Source organism: Panthera onca, chromosome D4, assembly GCF_046562875.1.
Source record: "Panthera onca isolate mPanOnc1 chromosome D4, mPanOnc1 haplotype 2, whole genome shotgun sequence".
NCBI lineage: Eukaryota > Metazoa > Chordata > Mammalia > Carnivora > Felidae > Panthera > Panthera onca.
Genome location: NC_138351.1, coordinates 72,478,173 through 72,504,972, shown reverse-complemented (window position 1 = coordinate 72,504,972; position 26,800 = coordinate 72,478,173). Strand labels below are relative to the sequence as shown.

Genomic DNA, 26,800 nt, shown 5'->3' with positions numbered 1-26,800 from the left:
GAGGGGCAGAGAGAGTGACAGAGAGGAATCCCAAGCAGGCTCCGCACTGCCCAACATGGAACTCGGACTCACCAACCATGAGAGCATGACCTGAGCCCAAATCAAGAGTTGGACACTTAACGGACTGAGTCACCCAGGTGCTCCCTGACATTCTCCTTTTAAGTACGTTTGCATTTAATATGTTTTTTTAAAGGTAGAGAATGAGGGCAAACATCTTTTTAAAAACCTAGGAGTAGAGATCAAAATTGAAAGCATTACTTCTTGCTGGCCTCATTTGGATTTGGTCAAGTATTAGAGTCGCATTTGGTGAATTAAAATGGCATATAGAAATTAATAGATGATGTGGACTTTATCAGTTAGTATTTGGTTAGATTTATACTTCACAGGATTGATCTACCTGAAAAGATTATTACATATAAAATCTAGATGGCAGTTAGGCTTCCTTCCTCATCATAGTTTTATTTTTTTATTTTTTATTTTTTTATTTTTTTCAATATATGAAGTTTATTGTCAAATTGGTCTCCATACAACACCCAGTGCTCATCCCAAAAGATGCCCTCCTCAATACCCATCACCCACCCTCCCCTCCCTCCCACCGCCCCATCAACCCTCAGTTTGTTCTCAGTTTTTAAGAGTCTCTTATGCTTTGACTCTCTCCCACTCTAACCTCCTTTTTTTTCCCCCCTTCCCCTCCCCCATGGTCTTCTGTTAAGTTTCTCAGGATCCACATAAGAGTGAAAACATATGGTATCTGTCTTTCTCTGTATGGCTTATTTCACTTAGCATAACACTCCCCAGTTCCATCCATGTTGCTACAAAGGGCCATATTTCATTCTTTCTCATTGCCACGTAGTACTCCATTGTGTATATAAACCACAATTTCTTTATCCATTCATCAGTTGATGGACATTTAGGCTCTTTCCATAATTTGGCTATTGTTGAGAGTGCCGCTATAAACATTGGGGTACAAGTGCCCCTATGCATCAGTACTCCTGTATCCCTTGGGTAAATTCCTAGCAGTGCTATTGCTGGGTCATAGGGTAGGTCTATTTTTAATGTTTTGAGGAACCTCCACACCGTTTTCCAGAGTGGCTGCACCAATTTGCATTCCCACCAACAGTGCAAGAGGGTTCCCGTTTCTCCACATCCTCTCCAGCATCTATAGTCTCCTGATTTGTTCATTTTGGCCACTCTGACTGGCGTGAGGTGATATCTGAGTGTGGTTTTGATTTGTATTTCCCTGTCCTCATCGTAGTTTTAGTCTCAGACTCCTAACTGCAGAAGTCGTCAAAGTCCAGAGGTGGTCATCCTTCCTTCACTACCGCATCCCCCTGCCCCATCACATCCTATTTTTGTACATGTCATATACTTACGCTTTTCTTAGCTGTTAGGTTCCCATTTCTGAAAATGATTATTTTGGTTCCACTCATGTAAGCTTGGACATGAAACCTACTTGTTTTCACTGGTTTTATATACACGCATGTGTGTGCACACGTGCACACACACACACACACACACACACACACACACACACACCACACAATCCACTTTCGCAAGCATTTCAGTAATTTAAGTTAACTCTAGAAGATGTGAGTCATGGGGAAAGGCCTTGCTGTAGAGTGCTGGACTTCCTGTTCTTTCACTGGTCCTTCCTCCCTCTCCATCTTTTTCTCTTTTCCTCTCCTCTCTGTAGTAACTACTACATCATTCCTGATTTGGAGCAGACCAGTGCTGCCACACAATCAGACCTTCTGGAATTTAACCCACCTTTCTTTTTTTCTTTTTTCTTTTTTCTTTTTTCTTTTTTTTTTTTTGTAACCTTAAGCACTTGTCGTTGTATTAAAATACATATAGTCCCCTTTTCCGGAAATTCTGATGTCAGATACTATAACTTGCTGCCAATCCCCTCCTTTCTCTTGCTAGACATTAAATGTATAAACTTCTAAATGACTTTTTTAATGCATGAGGAATTAATATTTCATGCATTCAACAGGTATTTGAGCAATTACTCTCTGCAAGGGCCTGAATTAAGTGCCGGGACACCAAGAAAGTTAGGTCACAGTTTCTCAACCTGAGGAGTTCTATAGAAGGACAGAGTGTATGAGTGGGTAGTCAGGTGGAATCAGATTGAAATCGCACCTAGAAGAACTGCTTTGGTTTAGGGAAGAGAAGATTGGGCAGTTACATAACGTATAGCAAAAGACAGTGAGTGCCAGGAGAGATGTAGAAGAGGTCTGTGAGAGTTTGTAGGGCCCAAATGGTACGTACAAGTTGTGGATCATGGAATATTTGAGCTGGACCTTGAATGGGAGGATTTGGCTGTGTGGAGATGGAGAGATAGGAGAGGTTGGGAGAGTATTCCTGATTGGGGGACTTGGTTGACCAAATAATTGGGCAGGAAAACATGGCGCACTTAAACGATTGCAATTTGGGTGGCTGTTGGGGAGTAATGGGGTACATGGTTGAGAAGGTTCTTTTGGGGCTAGATTGGCCCACTCTTAGAAAGGACTCCCTCTCTGATCTAATTATTCACACTAGGCTTGTGCTAGCTGCTAATTTTTTTAATGTGCTTTTATGAAGGAAGTACTTCTTCCTTGTCCCCCAGTGCCCCTTTGACAAAGACCTTCCATTTGTATTTGGACCCAGTTGTAAGCTGGCTTAAGCAAAAACAGGGTTCTTACTATAAGGAATCAGGGAGTTTTATGGAAGTAAGAGGGGCCTTCAAGAACTAGAAATCATCCACTTCTTCCAGATGCTGTCTGTGCCTCTGTGACCATTCTTTCTTCAGACCAGACTTCTGATTTTGTGTTCCAAAGGATAGGCTAAAGATGCCCATGCCATATCCACTGGCTTATTCTTTTTTTTTTTTTTTTTTTTTTAATTTTTTTTTTCAACGTTTTTTATTTATTTTTGGGACAGAGAGAGACAGAGCATGAACTGGGGAGGGTCAGAGAGAGAGGGAGACACAGAATCGGAAACAGGCTCCAGGCTCCGAGCCATCAACCCAGAGCCTGACGCCGGGCTCGAACTCACGGACCGCGAGATCGTGACCTGGCTGAAGTCGGACGCTTAACCGACTGCGCCACCCAGGCGCCCCTCCACTGGCTTATTCTCATAGGCCCAAGCACTCAAGGGTGGCTTGACTTTATGGTGCCAATTCTGAATTGCTGCGGAAGGTATGAATTGAGCCAGACCCATGTCTAGTAAGCCTTTGTATCATTTCCATCCACTTTCTCTGCTTCATCAGTGCTGCAATTTAACATGTAGGCATGAGCATTGTGTTTGGAGTTGGACTGGCTTGGAGTTTGAGCCCTAGCCCTGCCACTTACTACAGTTCTGATCAACATTCTTTTTTTTTTTTTTTTTTTGTAAATATTTTAAAATATTTTTTAAAAAATTTATGTGTTTATTTTGAGAGAGAGAAAGAGAGCGTGTGCATGCAAGGGGCGGAGGGGGAGGGAGTGGGCAGAGAGAGAGAGGGAGGACTTGAGAATCCCAGGCAGACTTTGTGCTGAGCGTTGAGCTGGATGTGGGGCTCGAACTCACCGTGAGATCATGACCTGATCCGAAATCAAGAGTTGGACACTTAACTGCCTGAGCGACCCAGGTGCTGCGATCAACATTCTTAATAAATTTTAGACTGTTTCTTCATTTGTAAGTTGGAACTAATACTCCCTTCACTAAATGGTATTTTAGAGGGAGGTACTGCATTCTAGTGTGTTCTTGGAGGGTAAAGATCTCTTGAGGTTCAGCTTACGATTCTTTGTCTTATTAGATTGATGATGATGACCTTTGGCAAATCAGATCCAGAGCCTGTTTTTTTTAATTATAAATGCAGGCAACAGTTGTCCACCTCACAGTGTTTTTTGAGGCTCAAAAGGCCATGTGAAACTGCTTTGTGACTGTGCGGATATATATGTATTAATCAGAAGAAAATAAATACTATTAGGAAGGATATTTCCTTGTGATATTATTCCATTATAGTTTAGTATATTTCTATGGTAACTTGACAGCTCTTTCTCAAAATATCTTGTAGCTGTAGAGTATTAATTGATTTTTGGTGCAGCAGGCAGTGGTCTAGGTATTTTCAGATTTCCATTTCAGTCACAGCTTCCGCTAACCCAATTTATGATTTATAATTTAAAATTTACTTTCACATTCAGAAAAAATAATGTTCTTTATAGAAAACTTAAGCAACTTTAAAAACATTCCTAAACCTGTTACCCTGAAATAACTGTTTTCTCTTTCTGGTTCATACAAGTGATTCATGCTCATGAAGTAAGATAGTAATGACATAAAATTAAGCCAAAAAAGAATCCTCTGAAATTCTACCACATGGAGATAACCATTACCTTAAATTTAGTAACTTTTCCTATTCTTTTTTGATGGTATATGCTTGCTTTGCATACTTTGTAAGGAATGTTTTGACGTTCAAGTTGTTATGAAAAGATGATACATCTGAGGAAACAGATGTATTGCTGTTTTTTTTTTTTTTTTTTAACTTTTTTTCTCTAACTGATGATGTAAGTGACAAACCAGTATTTACCTTTTCTAATCCGATGGAAAAGTTGCCTTTCTTCTTTAACTCAGAAGTCAAAGTTGTATTTTTTGGCGTAATCCAGAGAATGAGTGATTTGTGTAGATAGATTTGTCAGGAATAATTAACACGTTTTCAGAAATATCAGTGGCTACTGGTGGATAACATTGAAGTGAAGTCCTTGAACCTTTACTGGTTATTTCTGCTTTAGGTGGGGGTAGAAGGAAGGAAGGGCCCTTTTCTTTGTCTTTACATAGAGAAATGAAAGGCAGGTGAATAATATGGATTAAAGAATTATTTAATGAAGAGTAAATCAGTATATTTATTTTTTCCTATGTGAATGGAATAGTAGACATAAACTAAGCTGGAAATTGTTTTTTGTTTTGGGATTGAAGAATTTCAGTGTTTTTGAAATTATTTTTTCAAAATAAGTTTTTTTTAGAAAGACTTTTTTTTAATTTTAATTTTTAGCAGATTTAGGTTTAGGTTTCTCCTCCTCTGAGAAGAAAGCACAGAGATTTCCCACATAAGCCCTTGGCTCCCATCCCTCCCCCACAATTACGCAAATTACACGGCCTCCCCCATCACCATCACTCACCAGCATGGTGCATTTTTGAACCAAGGATAAACTACATTGATACGTAATCACTTGAAGTCCATGGTTTATATTACAGTTCACTCTTGGTGTCCTATATTCTGTGTGTTTGGACACATAGCCATGATTTTAATACCATTTCTTTTTGGCACTGAAAAATATTGTTTGTACCAGTTTACTTATCCACTCACCTACTGAAGGACATCTTGGTTGGGGCTACTCACCTACTGAAGAGCTTTTAAGTGTTAGCAGTTATGAATAAAGCTGCTGTAAACATCCCTGTCCAGGTCTTTGTATGGACATAAGTTTGCAGCTCCTTTGGGTAAATACCAAGGAGTGCAATTGCTGGATCATACGGTAAGACTATATTTAGTTTTTGTTGTTTATTTATTTATTTTGAGAGAGAATGCATGCATGCAGGTGGGGGAGGGGCAGAGAGAGAGGGAGAGAGAGAATCGTTAAGTGTGGAGCCTGACACCGGCCTCGATCTCACAACCTCTAGATTATGACCTGAGCTGATATCAAGAGTTAGATGCTTAACCAACTGAGCCACCAGACACCCGGGACTGTTAGTTAGTTAGTTAGTTAAGTTAGTTAAAAAAAATTTTTTTAAGGTTTATTCATTTTTCAAAGACAGAGACAGAGTGTGAGCAGGGGAGGGGCAGAGAGAGAGGGAGACACAGAATCCGAAGCAAGCTCCAGGCTCTGAGCTGTCAGCACAGAGCTCAATGCAGGTCTTGAACTCATGGACGACGAGATTAGGACTTGAGCTGAAGTCGACCTTTAACCGATTGAGTCACCCAGGCGCCCTGGACTGTTATTTTTATAAGGAGCCTCCAAACTGTCTTCCAAAGTGACTGAACCATTTTGCATTCCCACCAGTAAATGTTCTTATTTTCATTTTTCCATATTCTTTAAGGTGCATTTTAAGCTTTAAAATTCTGGTGTTCCTGGTGCTTATCTTTCCCTCGGAGAGTTTTTCTCCAGGGCGGTGATACACAAAGTATGGTCTGAGGGTGGGAGAATTATTTTTTGCAAATAGGGAACTGTGGAAGAATGTAAATTAACTATCATTGTTATTTTACTTAACATTTCTTATCTTAGTAAGATAGGATGAAGGAAGAGTGTTCCTTATTTTTTTCTGACTGGTGACAGTTTGCAGCTGGCTTACTTTGAGCAGAACTTCCTTAGGGTTTGTTACCCTGGAGTAGAATTGCTAGAAATTTGTTTTCAGAGATTGTATGGGTGTACACCTCATTAACAGTGAACTCAAGTATCTCTTGGTTTGTTTCCAGGTTTTGCCAACAATTGGTAGTTAGATTGGTAGTTAGATTTGCAAAGTTTTCTGATGTGAAAAATACGATACTGTATCTTACTGTGTTAATTTTGCATACTTCTGACAAGTGTAATTGAACATCTTTATATGTGTTATTTAGTCTGTGGGTCTCATCTCTGAATTGCTTGCTTATATCCTTTTTTATTTGAAAATTTTGGATTAATTTGCTTTTTCTTGATTTGCATGTTTCATTCTGTATTCAAGTCCTTTTCATTTAAAAACATCATTATTTATAACGTATCTTCTTATTTTATGGTGTGTTTTCTGATATTTTAAAATCTTAACCGATTAGTCTTTTATGTTTTGTGTGTGAGTTTTAATTTTCCCTTCTCAGTTTTATTTTAAAATCTTTAAAATCCTGGGGCACCTGGGTGGCCCGGTCGGTTAAGTATCCGACGTTGGTTCAGGTCATGAGCTCATGGTTCAGGAGTTTGAGCCTCGTGTAGGGCTCTGGGCTGATAGCTCAGAGCCTGGAGCTTGCTTTCGGATTCTGTGTCTCCCTGTATCTCTGCCTCTCCCCCACTCATGCTCTGTCACTCTCTCACAAAAATAAACAAACATTAAAAAAAATTAAAAATCTTTAAAATCTTACTTTGTACATGTCATTAATCTACCTGCAAGGGATTTTTAGGTTATTTCTTTTCTGTATGGGTAGACAATTTTTTTCCAGTTTTCATTGACTAGTTTGCTTTTTCTTTCCCTAGTTCTTTAGATGCAATACTCAGTTTTCTCCTTATTTTTATATACTGCCTATCATTTCCTTTTTTGGATTCTCTTTCCTTTATCCTTAAATGCTATTGTCTTTTAAAAAATCTTTTTGTTTAAGGTTTATTTATTTTGAGAGAGTGTGAGCGAGAGGGACATGGGCAGAGGGAGAGGGAGACAGAGAATCCCAAGCAGGCTCCACAAGCGGGCTCCACACTGTAGGTGCAGAGCCTGATGTGGAGCTTGAACTTGTGAACCGTGAGATCATGACCTGAACCAAAGTTGGACATTTAACAGACTGAGCCACCCAGGTGCCCCTAAATGCTGTTTTCTTGAGCAATCTGTCTCTGACCTTCTATTATGTTCTTTCAGCATGCAACTAGCATATCCAAGTGTGGTAATCCTGTGCTACATCCTTGCCTTTTCCTTCTTAACTCTGTTTTTTCTATGGCCACTAAGCTCTGACACAGACTGAGGTTTCAGTAAATATTTGAAAGGGTGCATGACTGATCTAGCCAGAGTAGTTAGTGCTTCACAGTGGAAATAGGAGGGTACTGGGCCTTGAAAGAGGAGAGAATTTAGATGAGCTGGGAGAAAGAGGAAGGGTGAATTGCACCTTGACACATTTGGTATTAGCTTCTGATTTATAGTGTTGAGCTTTCTCTAGTGTTTTTTTCCTTTCTTTTTTTTTAGAGAGAAACAAGGCTCGTGTGTGAGTGGGGGAGGGAAAGAGGGAGAGAGAATCTTAAGTAGGCTCCACACTTGCTGAGCATGGAGCCTGATGTGGAGCTTGACCCCATGACCTCAGGATTATGACCTGAGTTGAAATCAAGAGTTGGTTGCTCAACCAACTGAACACCCAGACGCCCCTTTCTCGTGTTGCTTTTTGACCTTTGAATTTGTACATGGTTCCATATTGTCTTAACTACCACTTGAATGAGACAAAGTCTCATGATCTTTTGGTGATGCTCTTAAACAGGGCTCCCTGTGTATGATGTAGTATATGTAGCATAGGTCCTTTTAGAAAATGGGACTATTGTTGCAGACAGTTGCACAGTATAGGCAAGGTTTTTTCGACTGAAGGTCAGAACACCTCATTCTAGTTCTTGTGCTGCTGCTAATTACCTCTGTGAACTTGGGTGAGTCCCTAAAACCCACTGTTTTTTATGCTAGTCTTTCAGTCCTCTCCAGCTGTGAATTCTGTAGAAATCTTTCTTTGTAGTACAGGTTTCAGGGTGATAGTTTCATGGGTGTTTATAATAATTCATTAAACTGTACACTTACATTTTGTGCATTTTTGTAAGTGTTTAATTTACATTGAAAAAGATTTTAAAAACCCACAGAAAGGGGGCACCTGGGTGGCTCCGTTGGTTGAGCGTCCAACTTTGGCTCAGGTCATGATCTCACGGTTCCTGAGTCTGAGCTCCGCATCAGGCTTGCTGCTGTCAGCACAGAGCCTGCTTGGGATCCTCTGTCCCCCGCTCTCTCTGCCCCTCCTCTGCCTGTTCTCTTTCTCTCTCTCAAACATAAAACTAAAACCTTAAAAAAACACACACAAAAAGACTAGGTTTCAAAAACAAGAAAGACTAGATTTCTTACATCCATGTGCTACCCCCCCCCCCCCCAAAAAAAAATTCAAGCTCGATTAAAGACTTGAATGAAAAAAGCAAAATCATAAGGCCAGGAAGAAAACATAGATAAATATATGTGTCAGAGGTCTCCAAGGCCACCCCAGCTTCAGTGATTTGTTAGGAGAATTCACAGGACTCAGCATATATTTGTATTCATGTTTAAGATTTATTACAGTGAAAGGACACAAAGCAAAATCAGCAAAGGGAAAAGGCACATGGAGCAAAGTCCAGAGGAAACCAGGTACAGGCTTCCAACAGCCTTTTCTGGGGAGCCCCAAAGGATGTGCTTAAACCCCTCTAGCAATGAGTTGTGACAACATGTGTGACATGTTGTCCACCAGGGATGCTCTTTAGAGACTCTGTGCTGAGGGTTTTTATTTGTTGTTTATGTATATATGTGTGTATGTAATGTATTTATGTATTTTTGTTTTATATAAACTCCTTGCTACACATGGGGCTCGAACTCACAACCCCGTGATCCAGAGTTGTATGTTCTACTGACAGGCATCTAGGCACCCCTCAGTGCCAAGAGCTTTTAATCAGTGCTGGGTCATGTTGGCATCTTCTGCCTAACACGTACCAAAATTCCAGATTTCAAGAAAGAAAGCAGGTGTTTGGCATAAACCATATTGTTTGTGTGAAGGGTTTAGGCACAGTGAGCCACTCTTATCCGTTCTAGGAATGGAGGGAACTGTCCTGAAACCCATTTCCAAATGCTCAGTCAAGGGCCAGCCTGGCAGGCAGGCATTTCTAAAGACAGCAGTCTCAGGCCTGCTCTGTTAACACTTTTCTGCAGAATATACTATTTTTTATAATCTTGGAGTAAAAAAGGCATTTCTAAGTATGACTAGAAGCTCCAAAGCCATAAAAGGAAGGAAAGGTAAATTTATATTTAAGAACCTAGATATGAAAAGCAAGTGCTATAGAGTCACAGGCATACTAGGAAAAAAGTATTTATGATGTGTGGGAGAATGGAGGAGATTTTTTCCCCAATATATAAAAGCTTTTACAAGTCATCAACTCAAAAGAATAATGAGTAATTTGCTGAAGAAGATATTTCAAAAGACCAATAAATATTTGAAAAGATACTTTACCTTAGTGATAAAATACGTATGAATTAAGACAACAGAGTGATCTTTTTTCACCTACCATATACAGCTAAGATTGACTACTTATAATCTTTGTAAAGTTGATTACTCAGTATAGGAGTGAGCATAGGGAAATTGCAACTTACATACGTTGCTGGTGGTATAAATTAGCACAAAATTTTCTTTTTAAATTGTTTTAAATTTTATTTCAAGTATAGTTAATGTACAGTGTTATATTAATTTCAGGTGTACAATATAGCAATTCAACGCTTCTTTTTTTAAAAATTTTTTTTAATGTTTATTTTTGAGACAGAGAGAGAGACAGAGTATGAATGGAGGAGGGTCAGAGAGAGAGGGAGACACAGAATCTGAAACAGGCTCCAGTCTCTGAGCTGTCAGCACAGAGCCCGACACGGGGCTCGAACTCACTGGCCGCGAGATCATGACCTGAGCCGAAGTCGGACACTCAGCCAACTGAGCCACTCAGGCGCCCCGCAATTCAACACTTCTATACATTAGTCAGTAGCACAGGGTATTTTTCCAAAATCTGGTAAACCCGACGACACTCCTACCCTTTGACTTAGCAGTTCTGTCGCTAATGTTTTAGCTTACCGAAACCTGTGCAAGTGCACAGATGTATGGGTAGGAATGTTCTCTGGAGTATTATTTGTGGTACTATAAAACTGGTAATCGCACAAATAGAGTGTTAGTTAATTACATTACTGTATCTATAGACATAGTTGCCATGTAGCCATTATCAATTAGATTTTTATTTAGTGCTACAGAAAGATAAAGTTTTATACATAGCCAAACATTTTAGTGTTCTTTGGTATTTAAAACCTGACCTGAATGGATATACGGTTCCTTATAATCTTTGATTATCCCACTGAGTATGAGTGTGTGTTTTATTACAGAATATGAATGTATTTGGTTGTAGGTACTGCTCTAGAACCCACTGGATGGGTAGGGTTATTTGAAATACAGTATATACACTATGTCACTATATTATCATTCTAAAATCTGAAAAGTTCTGAGACATATATTGCTCCAAAGGTTTCTAGTAAAGGATTTGTGTTAATCAAAAGGAAAAAAAGAGGGCAAACTGTAAAATCCTGTATGCCATATTCCAGTTTTTAGGTTAAAGTAACACGAATGTATGAACAGGAAATACTAGTGCATAAGCTGTTCTCCACATTTCACAGTGATTATCTGAGGTTATGGCAGTTCTTTAATTTCTTCATAAGTGAAAACAATTTGGATGAGTTTGTATACAATATGTAATGTAACTGGAGAGGATGGAACTTGCTTCTGACTTGGAAGTAGTATTTGTCTTACCTCAGATACTGTTGCGGTGACCTGAAGGATCTCATTTCCTGCAACTAAAAACTGAGTCTGTGTGAAAGATGAACTTAAGTTTTGGATTCCTTTTGAATTTTCAGAACTTTTGGTTACAATCCTTCTTGTTTCTGAATAGACACTTTTTGGGTCCCAGGCCTAATTTACTTTCTTGAGGTTGTTTCCAGGGTTGAGGGTAAGGGCACAGAGTTCACATTCCTTCTGTGCCTCTAAAAACAGGATTCAGGGACCATACTATTGCTAAACCTTTACTTTTTATTTTCTTAACTTTGACAGGTTGATAAATTTCGTTCTTGACTATATCAGCACTTATTTACATTTATTTTCATAAAGCTTGAACATGATTAATTCCCTTTTATTTAAAGTGTGGTGTGTAGCTACAGATGACATACAGGTGTTAACACCGATCCCAAAGGCTGTAGGAGGCTTTTACTCTTCCTCAGGTGCACTTGGCCTGTTTTGGAGGGACCCCACAGGATGTTTGGGGCTGTTTTTGGCATTCCCACGTTGCCATCATAAATAATTTTATTGCATTTAGGAAGCTCCATTTTCTATTCTAGTGAGGAAGAGAGGGAAGTTTAAGGCACTATACTGGGAGTACATAGGAAGAAACCAAATGGTTATGTGAAAAATGAAGGAGACCAGATATCGCTTGGTTTTTTAAGCCTTTGGTCCAGATTCTCCAGGTCAGTTTGTTAGGAAGAATTGAACTTTCTGCCTTCTTCCACAGAACAGTTTTTCCGCAGTTTCTGTAGCTAAACTCTGCGGGCAGTTTCTTCTGACCCTGGTCTGTAAGGTGCCAGGCAGAGCCTCCTGTAACTGGCACAAATATGCGGAGTGAGCTACCTGTTCCTACGAACTCCTTTCACTGCATAGAATCATCTAGTCTGCTTATTTCACAGTCATCCTGCCTGCCTTTCCTTGCTTCCTTCTTCCTTACTCTTTTCTTCCTTTGTTAGTCATTTTAAAAGCTAAACTTGAGACTTTATTTGGATTTCACCACTTTTCCCCATTAATGTCCTCTTTCTGTTCCAGGATCGTACCCAGGGACCACACTGTTTAGTTGTCCTGTCTCCCCAGTCTCCTCTGGTCTGTGACAGTTTCTTAGGCTTTCCTTATTTTTCATGATCTTGAAAGTCTTGTGCAGTACTGGCCGGGTGTCCTATAGAAGGTTTTCCAACCTGGGTTTTTCTGTTGTTTTACTGATAATTAGATGGAGAGTTTGGGTTTTTGAAAGAACATCACAGAGGTGAAATGCCTTTCATGTCACATCATATCAGGGATTGTGATATCCATGTGACATCACTCATGTTGTTAACTTTCATCACTCAGTTAAGATAATATTTATCAAGTGTTTCCACTGTAATTTTCCTCTTTCCTTATTCTGTTCTTTGGAAGCAAGTCACTAAATCTAGTCTACCCTCTCGAAGAGGGTGGAGGCAGAAATTAAGCTGTACCTCCGGCAGGGGGAAGTATCTACACATAAATTGTTTGGAATTATTTTATAAGAAAGTCGTGTTTCTTTTCCTCAGTGAATTTAATCATTTAATCATTTATATCATATGGATTCACGTACATTTAATTTATGCTTTGGGTTTAATACAATACTGTGTTATTTATTTTGTTCTTCAAATTATTCAGCTTTGGCCATATTGGAACTCTTTTGGGGTGGTTCCTGTAGACCTTTGATATGTTCCAGGCCTCGTTTTCTTCCTAATGTTACAAGATACTTCAGGTTCATCATGCTTTTTTTCACTGCTCCAGCCCTGGAATTAGCCATTTTTTCAAAGAGCCTGGTTCCTTTTTTTGAAGAATGGTGTTTAAAAACCAAGATTTGGGTGCAAGGTGTGCTTGCTGCTGCCAGGGTGTCATTGCCTCTAGGTTCTCTTTGTGTGTGTGTGTGTGTGTGTGTGTGTGTGTGTGTGTGTGTGTATTTAAAAAAATTATTATGGAAAATTTCAAACATATGCAAAAATGTAAATTCTTAGTATCTATCATTCAGCTTGTACAGTTATCAGTTAGTGACCAATCTTGGTTTCATTTATATGGCTTCTCCTCATTTTCCTCACCCCTCTGCCCCCAATTATTATTTTTTATGAGTACTAAAATGAGGCTGTTACTTTATTTATTTATTTTTGTATTAAGGTATACAACATGATTTGATATACATGTACATGTGAAATGATTATTGGAATTAACATATCTTCTCATGTAGTTACGTGTGTGTGTGTGTGTGTGTGTGTGTGTGTGGTGAGAACATCTGAAATTTCTTTCTTAGCATATTTCCAGTATGCCCCTGGTTATTTCAAGTAAATCCTGTCAACTATGTTATTTTATCTGGATGTCTCAGTCTTGATCTCTGAAAAAATAAGGACTCTCTTAAATAAAAATTTTAAATTGAGGTATAATACAGTAGAAAGTATGAAATTGTAGAGCTTGGTGAATTTTTATCAATGTATATATTTCTGTAACCATCACCTGGAATGAGATGCAGGACATTTCTAGCCCCCTAGAAGTCCCCTTAATCACCACTGGTAATTTTTAGAAGAACCTTTAAAAACAAACATAAACCACATTCCCATTATTACACCTAAAAAATTAACAGTTAATTCCTTAAAATCAGATATCCAGTCGTTTGCAGTTGGTAGGTTCCCCTGTCACTATTCCTCCTCCACCTTGTACTGTACTGGTTACTTGTTCAGTACTTTGTCACAGCCTGGGTTTTTCTGAGAGCGTCCCCTAGGTATTTTTTTTTTTTTAACGTGTTTCTCTCACAGTGACTTTCATGGTTGCAAATGGTCTCTCACATTCTGGTTAGGTAATGCCAACACAATAATGGGCAGTGGTGCTGTCTTTGGAGAAACTGCATCATCAGTAAGATGGTTTCACCAAATCTATATTATCCCTGGTATCTGATTAAAGTTCTCCTGTTTCCCTCTGCTGGCTAAGTCTAGAACATTTCTTCAAAAATTTTGTATTCTTTTCAGTATACAAATCCTTTAGGAAGAAGGAGTAACTTTGTATATAGGAGAGACTTTTGTTATTCTTGGCTTTGTTTTTCCTCCTTCTAGAGGTTAAATGACCGGGGACAGTTGTAAGAAAGTATAATTAGCTGGTAAACCTTTTTAGTGTTTCCCAGCTGGGTCAGAGTCATCTACCTACTAGTTGTGGTTAATTATGACTGAAGGATCCTCCAGTACAGAAAAAGGATTAAGCTATGAAAATACTTAGTTTTGGTTGTGTTTGTTTTGTTAAGTTCTTCTTTTTTTCTTCTTATAGATCAGCTTGAACGGGTCTTTTTACGACTTGGCCATGCTGAAACAGATGAACAGTTACAGAATATTATATCTAAATTTCTTCCTCCTGTTTTGCTCAAGCTGTCCAGCACCCAAGAAGGAGTACGTAAAAAGGTATGCATGTTGGGACAGTGGTGGGAATTACATGATGGGTAAATGGTATATATAGGAAGTGAGTTTTCTGTTCCCATTATTGAAATCTAGGTTCATGATCCAAATCTGGCCTTTCAAAATGGAAAGTAAGTCTGGGACCAGCTTACGTGATTTAAAATAGCTTTTGTATGCTAAGCACAGCTGCATTTAGTTTCACCTGTACGCTGGCATCAGTGCAGTGAAATAATTGAGATAATTATTCTAAAATATGTGGGGGCTTGGTCTAAAATCCATGCTCTTGATTCCAGTATGAAAGGGGGGAATGGGCCAAAATTGTTCTTTAATCAGTGGCTAACTGTGAATAAAACCTTCATTAAAATTAAGCAAAATAGTTGTTTTAAACACCAGGGTATTGTTGTGTAGCTCCTGTTTTAGGATTCTGTAAAGTATTGGTACCAAAAGTTGGGTAGCCATCATAGCAAGATTTATTTTCTTTCTTTCTTTCTTTCTTTCTTTCTTTCTTTCTTTCTTTCTTTCTTTCTTTCTTTCAGATTTTAATTTTTAAGTAATCTGCACACCCAGTGTGGGGCTTGAACTTACAATCCTGAGATCAAGAGTCACATGCTGTACTGACTGAGCCAGCCAGGCACCCCTCAAGATTTTTTTAACCTAAATGTTCTACAGGGAACATTTGCCCCCTTCATTTTTAAAATAGTTCAGTCTTCTGGTGTATTTATGCTAGACCTTCAGGTCTTTGAGCTGTCATCGGGTTTCATCCCTTGGGCCGCTTTGATTGATTGGCAATGGGTTCTTGGAGGTCTGCCCTAAGAGGGATTCTGAGACCCAATTTGGGTTCATTGGAGAAAGAGTATCTTTAAGAATGTCTGTTATGTTTGCAGGAAGGAATAGGGCATTCTTGTCATGTATTTGACATGCCTGTTGTTAACACTGCCTTGCTGAGATAAATATGTATTTGATCCTGTCACTGTCCTATTTAAAACTCTTCTGTGGCCTTCTGTTACCCTCAGCATAGCAAGGTATGATAAAAGGCACTTCATGACTTGGTTTCTGCTTTCTTATTTAGCTCCATCAGTCTCGTTATTCATTTGGCAAATCCTTACCAGGTGCCTTCTACCGTATATGCCAAGTGTTAGGGACATAGTGAATGAAAGAAACATGTAGTTGGGAAGACCAGTATTAAACAGGCAAGGGGCGCCTGGGTGATGCATCTGAACTTGGCTCAGGTCATGATCTCACTGTTCATGGGTTTGAGTCCCATATCGGATTCTGTTGACAGCCTGGAGCCTGCTTCAGATTCCGTGTCTCCCTCTCTCTCTGCCCCTCCCTGCTCATGCTCTCTCTCTCTCTCGCTTTCAAAAATAAACATCAAAAAAAAAAAAAAAAGTAAAAAAAAACAAAACAAAAACAGGCAAGTAGTAACTAGTTATAAATTGCAATAAATGCCAAGATAGAAAAGGGTTCTGGGGTGCCAGAGTAGCTCGGTTGAGCATCTGACTTCGGCTCAGGTCATTATCTCACGGTTCGTGGGTTTGAGCCCCACCTCAGGCTCTGTACTGACAGCTCAGAGCCTGAAGCCTGCCGTGTCTCCCTCTCTCTCTGCTCCTCCCCAACTCATGCTCTGTCTCTCTGTCTCTCTCTCTTAACATTAAAAAAATACTAAAAAAAAAAAAGAAAAGCATTCTATGAAAGAATATGTTTGAGGACTTGATTTAAACAGAATGTGGGGCATTAGGAAGGGCTGTGTAGTGTGTAGCCAGACAGAGAGATGGGGAGACCGTTGAAGACATGAAGGCCCTGTGCAGGCATTCTGAGGGGGAACAGAGTATGATGCCTTCAGGGAGCTGAGGACCACCCGCTGCATCTAATGTTAGGAGTGATAGGAGGTCAGGCACTGGGGAGAGGAAACAGTGATTCCAGTGGGCAGCGATTTGAAAGTTCATGTATAAATAATTTTAATATGTGAAATTTTGTGATTGATGAAAACTTGTATTGACTTTCAGTTGTGTAATTTTGGGATTCCTTTCTATGTTTTGTGATGCACATTCGATTCAACCAGGATATCCTGCAAGGTAGCTGGTAATTTGTGGATAAACTGAATGAAAGAGAAATTAAAGTTTTAGATTTCTAGTGACATGTCCTTAGAGTACATTTGCTATTTTAAGGAAAATGAGTTTTGTTATGTAGGTTCTGCTTTATAGCCAAATTTATGTTTAAACTCATTGGAATAGCTAAAAATTAAAGACTGACCATACCAAGGTTGTACTGGAACAAGGTTGTACTGGAACTCTCACAGATTGCTGGTAGGAGTGTAAATGAGTATAACCACTTTGGGAAACTGTTTGGAAATATTCTGAAGCCGATCATATGCATACTCCATGACCAAGCATGGTCATAACAAGCAAGTTATATATAAACTCAGTCCTAAGTTTATATATAACAGCACTATGTATATATGTGCACTAAAAGCATATCTAAGAATGTTCATAGCAGCATTATTCATACTAGGCCAAATTGGAAATTATCTAATGTCTATCAATAGGAGAGTAGATAAATTGTGGTGTTTTCTTTCTTTTAAAAAAAATTTTTTTTAAATGTTTATATTTATTTTTGAGACAGAGACAGATCATGAGCGGGGGAAGGGGCAGGCAGAGAGGGAGAAACAGAATCCAAAGCAGGCTCCAGGCTCTGAGCTGTCAGCATAGAGCCCGACTCGGGGCTCAAACTCACAGACCGTGAGATCATGACCTGAGCTGAAGTTGGACGCTCAACCGACTGAGCCACCCAGGTGCCACTCTTTTTTTTTTTTTTTTTTTTTAAATTTTTTTTAATGTTTCTTTTTGAAAGAGACTGAGTGCGAGTGGGGGAGGGGTAGAGAAAGAGGGAGACACAGAATTCGAAGCTGGCTCCAGGCTCTGAGCTGTCAGCACCAAGCCCGATGCAGGGCTTGAACTCATGAACTGTGCAATCATGACCGGAGCTGAAGTCAGATGCTTAACTGACTGAGCTACCCGCGCACCCCTACTTGTGGTATTTTCTTACCAGAGCAGTGAAGGTGAACTGCAGCTCTGAGCGACAACATGAGTGAATCTCATATATGGTATAGAATAAAGCATATTCAGACACATGGGTTCACCCTATGTGTTCCATTTACATAAATTTAAACATGGTGTTTGAACTCAGGACAGTGGTTACTTTTGGGAAAGAGGGGTTGGTGAGTGGAGGGGCATGGGATACAGGGTTTTTATGCTTCTGATGTGTTTACTCTTTGGGCCGTGCCCTTTCAATTGTGCACTTTAGCCATATGTTATACTTCAGTTAAAAGTTATTAATGAATAAATGAATATAAATGAATGAGTAATAAGAATTGGTATGCACAGGACACTATATACCCAAGGCTAGTGATTCTGTAGGTTTACTGATAGGTTAACTGTTACCTAGTTGGCCTCGGGGAAGGACTGGCTCAGTTGGTTTTTTAAATTTTTATGGGTTTATAGAAGATTTCAGATAGTGGATAACTAAACAGGAAATTAACCAATATTTAAGATGATGATATTGTTAGAAGAAAATTAGTCATTAATTCATTTAAAGTAAAAAGAAAAGATAAAAAAAGAAAGTGCAGGGTGCCTGGGTGGCTCAGTCAGTTAAGCATCTGACGTTGGCTCGGGTCATGACCTCATGGTTGGTGGGTTTAAGCCCCGCATCGGGCTCTCTGCTGTCAACTTGGAGCCTACCTCAGATCCTCTGTTTCCCTTTCTCTCTGTTGCTCCCTCTCTGTCTCTTTCTCTCAAAAATAAAATAAACATTAAAATTTTTTTGTAAAGAGTGCGTGATTGTGGACATGATTGTCTGTCACTAATAATGATTTCCCAAGAGTCCTTCTAGGAAACAGCCTAGATTAGATTGCCAGAAGAGGGCTATTGCTTTTAGGCTGCTTCCTGCTGTTTCTTTTCCTTGTTGGTTAGCTGTATCACAGGTCTGGACAGCTAGGAAGTTTGGATGAAATATGTGTGGTAATGCATGTTTCTAGGTCTCTGTAAGGTATCAGTGGTCCCAAGGATGTCTCGTGGAGACAGGCACTTTAGATGAATTGAGCTCAACTGGCAGTGTTGGGAGGGGTTAAACAGATGGGCTCTGGAGTCACATCCTGACTGTGCCACTTAGTGGCTCAGTATCTCCTTGGACAGGTTACTTCAGTTCCCTGAGCCTCTGCTTCCTCACCTGTGAAATGGGAATGAGAATACCACTTCTCTGGTTGTTGTGAGAATCAGATGGGAAATGCAGAGTGCTGTGCACAAGTGTGTTCTGTGTAGAAACTGCTTGATGAATGTCTCGTATTTCATTATTGTCATTCATTAAACGGACATAGATTATAGATTTGTTGTCATTTTTTAAATATAATTTTTAAAAAATGTTTATTTTTGAGAGGGAGAGACAGACTGCGAGCAGGGGAGGGGCAGAGAGAGAGGGAGACAGAATTTGAAGCAGGCTCCAGGCTCAGAGCTGTCAGCACAGAGCCTGATGTGGGACTTCGACCCATGAACTGTGAGATCATGACCTGAGCCGAAACCAGATGCTTAACCAACTGAGTCACCCAGGTGCCCTGATTTGTTGTTTTTCTTAAAATTCATATTTCATTATTGCTCTAGATTCATTGGAACTTTTGTTGCTGCTGGGAGAAGTCCTACAACTCCCTTTAATACTTGCCTTGAGGCTGGAGCACAAATTTCAGAAATGATGGAGAGTAGTGTGGGCCTGGTCCTCCAGAATAGATACCTTAACTCTTTGAGTCTTTCTTAGGTGAGACTTTCTAAAAATGTTATTTTTCAGTGCTCAGTTTCTTACTTCTCTCTTAGCAAGATAATTTCATTGTTAGAGTAAGATCGGGGCCATTTGACACAAGTCTCTTTTTTTTTCTTTCTTTTTTTTTTTTGCTTTCCACCCACAGGGACTATTGACTTGCAGACTTCTCTTTCTGCTCTTTCCCCACTTGAAGGACAGAAAGCTTGTTATTACTTAAAGCTCTTTAGTAGAATCAGATGATCTTCAGAATAAAGTAAAAGTTCTCTATCTAGCATTTTACCTGAGTCGTTTTATAATCTAGGCCCTACTTTTATCCTCATCAATCTGCATGTCAGATTGTGCTACATTCTTTTGGACCTCTGTTCTTCTTGTAACTGATTCTCTTCTTGGAAATTCATCTGGTTGTCAGCATTTAGTGTTCCTGTGACTTCCTCTCTAAGTCCTCCTTGATTTGGCAGAGTTTTTCTTTTCAGGAAACTCACAGTATCTTGTCTATTTCTCTTTTTGTCATGTTCACAGTGTATGTCAGTCCATTTGACTGCTGTAACAGAATACCACAGACTGGGTGACTTAAACAGCACTTTATTTCTCCCAGTTCTGGAGGCTGTGAGTCTGAGGTCAGGGTGCCAGCAGGTCTGTCTCCTTGTGGAGGGACCTTTCTGGTTGACAGAGGCAGCCTCCTTGCTGCATGCTCAAGAGGGGAAGAAAGAGAGAGGACTCTAATCCCTTCATCCCCTTGTTAGGACACCAATCTCATTGGGGGGGACCCCAACCCCATGATGTTAGCCAACTCTAAGTACCTCCTAAAACCAGAAAACTGGGGATTAGGGCTTCAACAGATGAGTTTTGGGGAGACACAAATGTTCAGTCCGTGGTGTAGGGTGTTACAGTCATTTATTTGCAGGTCTTTTGGGGAATAGTGCCTCAGTATAGGCTCAGCTGGGATCCCAGCCTTGGGGGGCACAGCATTTTGGAACAGGACCTTGATATTGTAAATTCCCTTTCTGGAATGTTACATTTATGTCCTTTAAAAGAACAAAGTAGCTGCTATTCATCAAATTAAGTAATGTTGGAAAAATGAATTTGTTTCAAAGGTATCAATAATTTCAATTCATATCTTTCTGTATCTTAGGTAATGGAACTGTTGGTCCATCTGAATAAGCGTATAAAAAGCCGCCCCAAAATACAGCTCCCGGTAGAGACACTATTGGTTCAATACCAGGACCCGGCTGCAGTTTCCTTTGTCACAGTGAGTGTTCTTTTGGAATGTTGTCTGATGTAAGTTTTCTCTCCTAACACTTACTAGATGCCATCACTATATTGGCAAGTTTAGAACCTCACCTTAGACTAATTCTAAATGGAATATGCGATATTTTCCTTTAGATGACACACTGTTTTTCCACTGAAATGGTAGGAATAGGATAAGGCATGGTCATTTCCATGGGGCAAAGGAAGGTTGGTGAAATGACTTGTCAGGTATGCTGGTATATAAAGGAATGGTTGGATTCTTAGCAGAAGCTTGTGTGAGACCAGTCTGAATAGAGAGAAGAAAGGTTTATGTAGCATAGGCACGAATAAATAAATGATAATAGAAGAAGGCAACGAAAGGGTAAATGGCAAGGATAGGAAGCTGAATTTTTAAAAATTCTGTTTCTGATGTGTTCAGAAAGGTATCCTTTTTAAAAGTGAAGTAAACTGAGCCTGGTAAGAAATACTCCTATTAAATTGTTGTCTTCATGAAAAGTAAATGTATAAGAGTGTTGATGCCATGTGATGTCAGATGATCTCTTCCTGGCCTTGTTGTTTCTAGCTTTGAGTCAGAATCTATTGGGTCTTATGTAACATCTGGATTCCAAACCTTGGGAGCCATGTACTGGTCCAGACATCTTTCTGTGCCTGCTCTGTACATACAGCTTCATTACAGATGTCCCTTTCTTTAAGCAGATAGGAACATTAGGTACCAATAAAACTGCCAAAGAGAATGTCTTCAAAGGAATAACCTTATGAAGCCTCCTTCATAAAGCGAAGACTCCTTCAGAAAAGCAAATCTTTAATTATGCGTGGATCCAGATACGCATTTATAAGTTTGCTTACAGTGAGGCATTCATACAGATTATAGCGATACAGACATACCCACAGCACTCAGTTTGCCTTGGTTCATCATTCATTGGTCAGTTGTCCGGGTGAGGAACCAGAGCACTGCCGTGTACTGAGGAGGCTGTAGTAACTGACCAGTTGGGAAACAACAGCCTAGGATTTCACAGTTGGTCTCCTCTTAGCTTCAAAGGATTAATGCTAATGTGTAGCCTGTAGGTTCAGATTGGCCAAATGCTTACTTTTCCTTTTCAGCGAACATTGCATATTTGAGTGGTTTATTCCCCCCACCCCGCCAACTTTATTGAGGCATAATTGACAAATAAAATTTTATGTATTTAAGGTGAAAAAATGGAATGTTTGATAGATGTATGCATGAGTACTTTTGATTAGGTCATGCTCCTTCACGTGCAGCACATCTTAAAGCAAGCATTTTGACTAAATAGGGCTGGAATTCTTCCTGAAATGTAATAGTTGATCAAGCTGTAATAAACACGTGGTAAATGTATGGAGAGAGAATGTAATTTCTCTGTTAATGACAGAACTCCCTAAGTTATCAACCGTGTGTTTTCTTTGAAATCCCAGAGTATTTCCTTCACACTCACCTGCTTTTCTCTCATTGCATTAGAATTTTACTATAATTTATGTTAAGATGGGCTATCCTCGCCTGCCAGTGGAAAAACAATGTGAACTGGCCCCCACGCTTCTTACTGCCATGGAAGGGAAGCCTCAGCCACAGCAGGATAGGTACGGTCTCCTCAGTTATCTTACCTCTCACCTGCATGAGTCTACAGCTACCTTTCAAAAAAATAAAGTCGCACGTTTTGTTTTACTTGGGCTAATGTGAAGGCTTGAGCTCTTTCAGGTGACAAATAATTGAATTTCCTGTGTTATTTCATTGTTACTGTTTTGGTAATTATAAAATTTCTTGATGTAAGCATATTGAAAATGTGCAGAACTAACAACGTGTTTGTCAATCTAAATGCATTTATTTTGTTAATTATTTTGAAGAAGCTGATTTCATGTGATTGCACAAATTAGTTATAAAGTGCTTTTCATCAAAACATTTCGGAGGGTATGAAGTCTTAGAGCAGTTTTCTTAAGGAACAGATCACTTGTTTATATTAATATGGGAATTGGAGGGGTGAAAAGGTTTAGATAACACACTTAGTGTCCAGGTTTGGCTCAGAGTTCTGTAGGGTAGCCTGGTTGTAGTGAGCATCGTCAGGAAGAGCACAGAACTGTGGAGGAAAGATGGAGTTAAGTGGTGGTTTTACTTTACTTTTTAGAGTGTGTATATTTTTAAAAGAGAAACTGTAATCCACGTATTTACAAATACAACTGATAAACAGTGCAAGCACTCTTTGAAGTTTTCATGTGTTTTTAAGAATAGCAAAAGGTGTAATGAAAGAATTACAGAAGGCGTGTTACATAAATTCACACAGTGGACGTTTATTCAAAATATTAAACCGTTGCTTTTTATTTTTTTAGCTTTAGAATAACTTTAATTAACTATGGAAAAGAAAAAAAAATTATTGAGGGAACATGTTGGAAGTTGAACTACCTAAAGTTTAATAGAAAACTCTTTTGGTAACTTCAGATACTAACACTGAGGTCATATTTTGTACATGTGTTTCTGGTGTTTTTGGTGATGAGCCAGGTTGGCTAAATGGCAGTCTTTGCTCAGTATACTGAGGTTTCAGTAGCAGAGCAAGCTAGGCTAGCCCCTGGGTTTAGGACTTTGTAAATTGGTGGTGTTGAAAATGCATGGCCCTTGCTACACTTGCCACTTTATGTTATATGATTTTTGTTTTGTCTGTTATTTGCATGTTATAAAAACCTTATTTTTAAAGTAGTTGCAATAAATGTAATTGTTTTTTCAGCTTAATGCATCTTTTAATACCAACCCTTTTTCACATGAAATACCCTGTTGAATCATCAAAATCAGCTTCTCCGTTTAATCTTGCTGAGAAACCAAAGACTGTGCAGCTGCTTTTGGACTTCATGCTAGATGTCCTTCTGATGCCTTACGGGTAGGTTAAGAAATCAAAACAAAGCAGCCTTATTAGTAACTGCTTTTACTGTGTGGAGTGAAGTACTCTTTTAAATGATTCAGCTTTTGCTTGAAATTGGATATGTCTCAGATTTTCATGTTTGCTGCAGCCCTGACCTCTGCTAAACCCCAGCTCCGCTGCTCATTGACCTCACAGGTGTGGACCTGCTGTAACCATTTCGGGCTCAACCTGTCCAAGCTGAAATCCGTTTTTCCCCATAAAAATAGATCCTTTTCTTTAATTGCCATCAGTGCTGTGATGGTTCTCATAGCTGAGTCGGTATAGTTATAAATTGCCTCCAGCTTCCCTTTTCCTTTTAGCTAATACCAGTCCCATAATTCCCCCTCTGTGCTCCCTGATGCATCCTGAAACCGCTCTCACCGCTGCCCGCTGCCATCTACTTTCGTCTCTGTTCAGCTCTTGTCACGACTTTCTCACCAGCTGCTCTTCTTCAAAACTCTCTACACTGCCAGAAAGGTCCCTGATTTTTATGCGCGCCTCTTACCAGTCACACCTTAAAGTCCTTGGGCTATCGTTTTCCAGTCGTTACTACTCATGCATTTGATGCGCTCTTATGTGTCCTTGCCTTTCGTGTTTTAAGACAGTACAGTTCTCTCTGCTTAAAATGCTTGCCCATCAAAAAAGCAGGGAAGAAAGAAAGAAAGAAAAAGAAAACAACAGCCAAAAAAACTGCTTTGAAAAAGCACCTCAAACTAGCTTAGACGTCAGCAGTGTGTGTCTCTGGCATGAATTTCTTTCCCTGGGCAGAGAATGGCATTTTCCGTGTCCTTAATGACACTCACATCCATCTGTATCACCACTTTGTGTATTTATCACACTGCTGACACATCTGTCTTCCCTAATGGATTGGGACTTGTTAAAGCCAAGAGCTGTTTTACCTAGCTCTGGTCCCTGGCACAGTGGCCCAGGTTGTGATCAGCTTCTGGCCTAATTATTTTCTTGCTTCCAGAGATACTGATCTAAAATGCTGCTTTTCTTGTCTCTTCCCTGATCAAGAGTAGAACATACACTATAAGCTTACCGTGCGGAGCCCCATATCATCTGTCCCTCCATCCAGACACAAGAGGGTTCGTGCTGTACGATTTCCTTCCTTTCCAGTTTGCTTCCTTCCCACCCCTCTTGTTTGGTGGCTTTATTTTTCAGACCTTGAAACACTTCCACTACCTCTGTCTAGTACCTGTCATACCATTTCTTATTTTTCGGTGGTTTCTTTGCCCTGTGATATCATGTCAAACGCTGTTATATGTGTTATTATCTCAGCTTGCTCCAGATCTCCAGATGGCAGGGACTCAACCTCACACCTCTTGGAATGCTTCTGACGTGTGCTTAGGATGATGTTTTGCATAATGTTAGCTGTTTGGTAATTATTGATTAATTTACTGACCACCACCAGTCTTGCTTATAACTTAGAAATAAATGAAAACCTCCTTTTTATAATTGTTAAATCAGGAGGCAGCCAGAATTGGCAGGTGATGATGGCTTTGGTAAATAAACTTTGAAATCCAAATTTAACTTAGGCACATGATGTACTCAATCCAGTTTTTCTTACCAAATCCAAATTTAACTTTGGCACATAATGTACTCAATCCAGTTTTTCTTACCAGTGAGAATTTGCCTTATTTTTATAAAAATATTAAAGTGGTTCCTTAACAGGTTTTTTTTTGTTTTGTTTTGTTTTTTTATTAAAAAAAATTTTTTTTTAACGTTTATTTATTTTTGAGACAGAGAGAGACAGAGCATGAACGGGGGAGGGTCAGAGAGAGGGAGACACAGAATCTGAAACAGGCTCCAGGCTCTGAGCTGTCAGCACAGAGCCCAACTCGGGGCTCGAACTCACAGACCGTGAGATCATGACCTGAGCCAAAGTTGGCTGCTCAACCGACTAAACCACCCAGGAGCCCCTGTTTTGTTTTTTTTTTTAGTAGATGGATGTAGGAATTGAATGGATATAGCAAGTAAATAATATGGAATAATTTACTATACCATCAGGATCCAAGTGTTTAATTTCTATTACAGCGAATATTTCATTAAAAAAAATTTTTTTTTAAAGTTTATTTATTTATTTTGAGAGAGACAGAGATAACACAAGTCAGGGAAGGGCAGCTAGAGAGGGAGAGAGACAATCCCAAGCAGGCTTCATGCTGCCAGCACAGAGCATGATGTGAGGCTCGAATCCACAAAGCCATGAGGCCATGTCCTGAGCCAAAACCAAGAGTTGGACATGCAACCTACTGAAGCCATCCAGGTGCCCCAACAGCGAGTATTTCATTTTAATGTTCAGTCATAATAAGTCAGCATAGAACTTTAGAGTTTGGAAGGGACTTGAATTAAATTTTTTTTTTCAAAATTTTCATTTCCTAGATGAGAACTACCAGTTTAACTGGATCAAAAATAATTTACCAGAAATCTTATGTTTAATCTATAGAAGCCAAAAATGGAAATAGGATGGTAAATTAATAAGTAGCTACAAAGGGCTTTGAACATACAATGGGAAAAGCTAATTGTTACGACTTTTCCTCTTTGGGTTCTTTTGAATTTTTTTTTCCTTTTTGGGGTGTTATGTGTTTGGAGTGTATGTGTTGGAGGTTTCAGTGGGTTTTCTAATGCAGGGATATAAGGAGAATTGGAGGTGGATTGCAACTTAACAAAAATGGGACTGACTAAAAATGTTCTGTGCTTTGGATATAGAATAATAATTTTTTTTTTTTAGGCCCTTCTTGCAGTCAGCTAACCTTTCTCTGTTATTGTTCAACCAGAAACTCAAAATGCAGTGGGCCCATAGTGGCTCTTGAATAGTTGTATTTATAGATTGAGAGCAAAATATTTATACTCATTGTTGGTAACTGTAATAGTTCATTTGTAACAAAGTTGAACAGATGGACTCTTTTTTTTTTTTTAATTTTTTTTTTTTAACGTTTATTTATTTTTGAGACAGAGAGAGACAGAGCATGAACGGGGGAGGGGCAGAGAGAGAGGGAGACACAGAATCTGAAACAGGCTCCAGGCTCTGAGCGGTCAGCACAGAGCCCGACGCAGGGCTCGAACTCGCATACTGCGAGATCGTGACCTGAGCCGAAGTCGGATGCTTAACCGACTGAGCCACCCAGGCGCCCCGAACAGATGGACTCTTAACAGTTAATTTGTTAAAGATGTAAATAGGTTTTTTAGACACC

General features: G+C 39.5%; 1 protein-coding gene across 4 annotated transcripts in view; it reads left to right on the top strand.

The window, feature by feature from the left end:
• ECPAS (Ecm29 proteasome adaptor and scaffold) overlaps positions 1 to 26,800 on the top strand; it is a 106,369-nt gene that overhangs the window by 10,172 nt on the left and 69,397 nt on the right. For all 4 annotated transcript variants that reach the window (XM_060609041.3, XM_060609040.3, XM_060609039.3 and 1 more), the window contains 4 exons: positions 14,528 to 14,658; positions 20,591 to 20,707; positions 22,181 to 22,299; positions 23,436 to 23,585. In XM_060609041.3, the coding sequence (XP_060465024.1) occupies positions 14,528 to 14,658; positions 20,591 to 20,707; positions 22,181 to 22,299; positions 23,436 to 23,585 (517 nt within the window). The remainder of the gene's footprint in view (positions 1 to 14,527; positions 14,659 to 20,590; positions 20,708 to 22,180; positions 22,300 to 23,435; positions 23,586 to 26,800) is intronic.